The 5816-nt window shown below is 48.0% G+C and overlaps 1 protein-coding gene across 1 annotated transcript; it reads left to right on the top strand.

Moving 5' to 3' along the window:
• The first annotated feature begins 247 nt into the window (after window positions 1-247).
• On the top strand, window positions 248-2463 carry CHST12 (carbohydrate (chondroitin 4) sulfotransferase 12). Its single transcript, XM_009577323.1, has 2 exons — window positions 248-314; window positions 1103-2463. The coding sequence occupies exon 2, from the start codon at window positions 1204-1206 to the stop codon at window positions 2461-2463; it is 1260 nt and encodes a 419-aa protein (XP_009575618.1). The 5' UTR covers window positions 248-314; window positions 1103-1203.
• Window positions 2464-5816: the final 3353 nt, after the last annotated feature.

Here is a 5816-nt window from a genome sequence, read left to right as displayed (position 1 = left end):
CTCCCTTGAGGAGCTTGCTGGTGGAAAGGGGCTGGGAGCCAGCAGGGGAGCAGGTAGCAGTGAAAAGGTGGGACTGGTTGAAGTAAAAAAAACAAACCTGCTGCACCCTCCAGAAAAGGTCTTCTGAGCTGCCCTTTTAACAGTGATTTCTAGCCTGTCTTTGGTGATCAAGAGTTGTTAGGGATGAGTGTGATCGAAATAAGAATTACATTAAACCAGGAAAAGAGGTCCTGACTCAACACAGTCCAGATGTGGACAAAGATTTACCAGAGCATCCTTAATCTCAGAAATCATTCAGTTAAAAGTAATCATTCCTTTAGATTTTTATTGATGCATGGCTCTTATGGGGGCTATGTCTCTTTGGGGGTTTTTGTAGGAAAACTGTTTCTGTGATCTCTGTTCTTGACAAAATGAAGTAGCTACCAAGAAAGGTCGTGGAGGTGACATCTTCTGGGTGCCTTCACACAGATTAGGTAAGATGGTGCGTTCAGGTCAGTGATGTTCTCTCAACAGGGGCTTGCTTTAGCCACTGGGCCAGTGGCATCTTCAGCTATGTATTTATAGCTCTGGTAAGGTCTTTGTTTTCAGCACAGTGGTACAGAGCATCTTCACGGGGAGATGAGACGACAGTGCGATACCACAAGCTAAAATCGTGGCTTGGGCTCTCTTTTTTCCTGTGTTGTGTTAGATATGTTTAAAAATCAAGGAAGTCTGAAAGGCAGTTGGCTCTGCATACTTTCTGTGTATAGTTGTGTTTTTTAATACTCTCAAACTTTCCTCTGTGAACTCTAGGCCTGAAATAATTATATTTTATTTATTTTTTTAAGTGAAAACAGAGCTTCTCTTGAAATCACGTGACTCTAGAAGATTGAGATTGATAAAAACCCCATGATTGCTATGGAAACTGGTAAAATTGCAACACATTATGCCTCCTTTTGGCCAGTCGGCGCTTCTCCGCGGGGTCTCTATGGGTACCTCAGACTCACACAGCTCTCCCCATGCGGAAACGGATGGTCAGCCCCACGACAAGTCTTGATTGTGCAAGGTCATTCTCTCCAAACCAGAGTGATTAAGAGTTCAACTAACTTTTTTTTTGGTACCTTTCCAGGCTCCTGGTCTGCAGCACCATGCTGGATCTCAGGCTTCACTCTGCAAGTCGGAGGTGAATCCAGGTGAAACCCAGCTATCACAGTAGGTGTCAGGATGACCAAAGCACGGCTCCTCCGTCTCTCTGTGGTGCTGGTCTCCATCTTCATGATCCTCCTGATCATTGTGTACTGGGACAACGTGGGAACGGCTCACTTCTACCTGCATACGTCCTTCTCCAGGCCTCATTCCCCAGGAGCCATCCCTGGTATCACGGCAGGTGAAGACTGGGAAGCCTTGCCAGATGTGGATGAATTTTTGGCAAAGCTGCTTAGTTCAAGCCTGAAACAGAATAGCTCTATCCCCCGGAAGACAGAACAGCTACTCGTCCAGGGCTCCAGCAAGCCTGTGGTGAGCAATTTGGAGGAGAACGTGCGGGGCTATGACTGGTCTATGCACAATGACAGAAACAGCTTGGACCAAGAGAAACTGCAGATAGACAGGCGGAGAATGTTGCGGGAGTTTTGTGCCAATTCCAGCTTCACCTTCCCCACCAAGGAGCGCTCCTTTGATGACATCCCAAACTACGAGCTCAACCACCTGATCGTGGATGACCGCCATGGCATCATCTACTGTTATGTCCCCAAGGTGGCCTGCACCAACTGGAAACGGGTGATGATTGTGCTAAGTGAGAGCCTGCTGGACCAAGGGGCTCCATACCGGAACCCTCTGGATATCCCCCGGGAACATGTCCACAACACCAGCACCCACTTGACCTTCAACAAATTCTGGCGCCGTTATGGGAAGTTCTCCCGGCACCTCATGAAGATCAAGCTGAAGAAGTACACTAAGTTCCTCTTTGTACGAGACCCTTTTGTCCGCCTCATTTCTGCTTTTCGCAGCAAATTTGAGCTGGAGAATGAGGAGTTCTACCAGCGTTTTGCCATCCCCATGCTAAAGCTGTACTCCAACCATACCAACCTTCCCACCTCTGTTAGTGAGGCCTTCAGGGCAGGCCTCAAAGTCTCCTTTTCTGACTTCATCCAGTACTTACTGGATCCCAGGACAGAGAAGATGGCCCCCTTCAATGAGCACTGGAGGCAGGTTTACCGTCTGTGCCATCCATGCCAGATAGACTACGATTTCATCGGAAAGCTGGAGACGCTGGATGAGGATGCTGCGTATCTGTTGCAGCTCCTCAAAGTGGATAGGCTGCTTCGCTTCCCCCCCAGCTACCGGAACAGGACTGCCAGCAGCTGGGAAGATAACTGGTTTGCCAAAATCCCACTGGCTTGGAGGCAGCAGCTCTACAAGCTTTATGAAGCAGATTTTGTACTCTATGGCTACCCCAAGCCAGAAAACTTGCTTAAAGGCTAAAAGTGATTGGGCAGTGGGTGTGGGAGGGAACATCTGAAATACCAAAAATGTTTAAAGGCTCCTCATTTTTGCTCTTAACTCCCTTCCCCATACAGATTGGTACAATGGAATATATTTTTTCTACTGCTTCCCCTTCCGTTTTTGCAATAATGCCAGAGTCCAGGGTATTCCAGCCAGCTGTGCATATGCAAAAAATGCCAGGTTTTTTTGTTATCATTTGCTTTGTTTTTTAAAATATCCCCATATTTTGCAATGGGTCGCTGCCCTTGGTCACTCTGCCAGCTGTGTCCTTCAGTAGCTTTTTATTAATACTTTTTAAAAATTAATATATTTAAGATATTTAATACAAAGTGTGTGTCATGGCAAAGGAAGGGAAGGAATAAAAAAAAAGTACAAGAAAAACCCAAGAAATTATGCCCCTGCCTCTGTGTGTTGTCTCAGGGCTGCTGTTTCAGAGGTCCGAGGTTTGCAGAGCACTCAGATCTCTTTGGGAGCTGGATTTGTTGGTAACGCCTTCACCAGCCACGTCTGCTGGTGGTCGCTCTGAGCTGGGCTTAAGGCAGATCGGACTCTGCCAAACAGCCCTGGAAGAATACCAGTGCTCCGGTGACGTGCGCTGCTCACAGCTGCTGAGCGTGACAGAAGGAAGGTCACAGGAAAGAAATGGCTGGTGGGAGCAGTGACACCAAGCCCCAAGGGGTGTTTCAGGACGTGCAGGTGGCCAACACAGTACTGCTGCACCGCTTCACCTTTCGGCAAAGTGGTGGTGGGACTCTACTTTCCAAAAAGCTGAAATTCCTCAGCCCCTGTGTATCTTGCTAGTGTGGAGCATCTTCCATGACGTGTCCTGTTCCAGGACAGTGCCTGAAGTTCTTGGGGGTTGTGGCCAACCTGGATGGGCAGCGCGTGCTCTTGGATGGACGTGCAGTCCAGAAATTGGCATCTAGGCTTCACACTGCAGTAGCTTAGGCAGAAATGCAGGTCACCGTATCGCAGCTGGTTACAGGACGGGGAGGTGGTGTGTTGCTCCGTGGCCTGGTCGCTGCTGTGTACAGTGCAGGTCCCTTGAGAACTGTGCGATGTCCTCATTGCTGTGCAGGCTTTAAGGGGATGTGGCAGGGATGCAGATGCTTATCCCTGGAAGAAGAAGATCCAAAAGGTTTCTTTCAATCAGCAGGTGTCAAGGTGAACTCAAAGTTCATTTGTTTTCAGAGTGCCAGCTACTGCTTGTGATGCTGCATCCTCATCCACTGCCTTTCTGTTTATACCAGATGACTGATGCAGATTTAACCATCTGCCTTGCTGGGACCTGCTGCAGGAGCGATGGTTGCCCACTGTGCTAGGAGCATGTGGGCTGCTTCCCAAAGGAAATTAATGCTTTTAGAGAGACTTTTTGTGTCTCATCAGCTGAATCTGCCTCTCTTTTTCTCTCTGAATTGCTCTGCAAAAACTGTCTGCTTAGCAGATTGGACAGGCAACTCTTTTAGAGCTGAAATGCTTAATTGTTTCCCTGGGCTGTGGATGGTATCAGGGATTAAGGTCCAGGGTCAGGCCTTGGGAGGCAGCCTTGGGTTTTGGGCAGACCTTTATATTGGCCTTTTACTCAGTTTCTCTCCGAGGCCATCAGCAGGCATGACTTTTCCTCTCTCTCTTTCCTTGCTTCCCCAATCTTTGTACACATACATCTTCCTGGTATTGCATGCTCTTCCTAGCAAATACGCTGTGTCAAGCTTTTTAACCTATAAATGAAAGGTAATTGCTAGTAGTTGAGCTCGAAGCCAACAGTTTGTTTCTCATTGTATTCACACCACTCTTTTGTAATTTCTGCAGAGATATTTGCAGTTTAAATGAGCCTGAAGCCATGATCAGGGTCTTGGTGCTTAGCTCTTCACAGCTTGGGGAAAAAGGAAGTGGCTGTTTCTGAGTCACTATTTAAAACTAATAATAGAAAAGTGTTGATCTATTCAATTTTTTTTCCAGTTACCAGCTAATTGCTGCAGAACAGAAAGATGTTGAAAAGCTCGTCTCCTGTAATGAGTAATCCCAGGAGTCTCTTGGTTTCTGCTACATTTACATTTCTTCAGGGTGGGTTCATCTCGCTTTTCAAAGATACAGCATGGATGTTTTCATCTCTTGTCTTTACAAAGTGTTTATTTTTTTATCTTTTAATTTAAATTTAATTGATGTTTAGTATGTGTAGAGGTGGGTGGCTGGGACCGTAGCGCAGATGCTGTGCAAACTTCCTTCTGGCTGCTTCGCCTGCACTTCTTGATCGGGTCCTGTCTCTTCCTGCCCCTCTGACCAACGCTTGGCCAACGTACCCCTATGACGCTGGCTTGCCCTGCAAACCGGCTGCTGCCTCCTCAACCGCAGTTGTCCTGCGGTTCATGGCCATGGCTTGCCCCAGGCAAGAGCCCAGGAGCATCTTTTCAAGTTCACCAGCTGTCAGTCAGTCATCCAGGGCAGAGGTGGAATGGGTTGCAGAGCGTTACCATCATTTTTGGCAGCAGGGTCCTGGTTGTGCAGTTGGCAGAGAAGGTGCAAAATGGCTGCAAATCCTGCACAGCGGCTGCTCCATGTGATGGGAGAGCATATCCTCTCCTTATGGCTGCCTTGTAATTTAACAGCAATAGAAGAAAAAGCCCTCCCTTCCCTTGCAGACATTGGCTAGAGAGAGGAGTCTTTGAACGCACTGATTTCTCTCCTCTCTCCCCATCCAAAGCTGGATAAAGGGGGTAAATTCCAGCATTATGTGCTAATATCTCCCTATGTCATGCTAAGGTCCAAAACACCCCATATGCAAGGTTCAGCAAGCTGCCAGCAGGCTGCCTGCATCCCAATGGCTTCGTCAGCCTCCGTAAGAGCTGCAGCCAGGAGGATGGACGGATGGTATGAGGCAACTGAGGGTTCTGTCTTTTGTACTTTCCCTCTTTCACCCTGTCGAGTCCAGCCTGTGTTGACGTTGAAGACATTTTAATGTTTGTAGACCCATACCCAACCAATGCGCTGGGTGCCGTTGGCTCTCTCCTCATTTCCCATTGCCACGCTTCAAAGTGCTTGCCGGGAGGAGCAGTAAAGCTCAGATGGAGAGGGTTCACGTTGGAGCGGATGGCTTCGGGGTTCAAAATAGCTTGTTCCTTGCTGCTCTTTTCTTTTGAAGCCTTCCCTCCCCACCCTTCCACCACTGTGAATGTATTGTTAAGAAGTCAAAGGGGATCCAGGCTGCGCTGAGCTTTGTGGTAAGACCACTGGGTTGCCAGAACTGGGACGTAGCCTCTGGCTTTGGGAATGTGCATTTTTTGTGGGTTTCTTGCTCTGTTCTGATGATGTAAAAGTGTGCATGGGGGGGAGAG

Source organism: Fulmarus glacialis, unplaced genomic scaffold, assembly GCF_000690835.1.
Source record: "Fulmarus glacialis isolate BGI_N327 unplaced genomic scaffold, ASM69083v1 scaffold3005, whole genome shotgun sequence".
Classification (NCBI taxonomy): Eukaryota; Metazoa; Chordata; class Aves; order Procellariiformes; family Procellariidae; genus Fulmarus; species Fulmarus glacialis.
Note: the sequence above shows the minus strand (reverse complement) of the source record. Positions and strands in the feature narration are given on the sequence as shown.

Excerpts from the sequence above, each read along its gene's own strand:
- CHST12 (XM_009577323.1), top strand. The coding sequence starts at position 1,204 with ATGACCAAAGCACGGCTCCTCCGTCTCTCTGTGGTGCTGGTCTCCATC.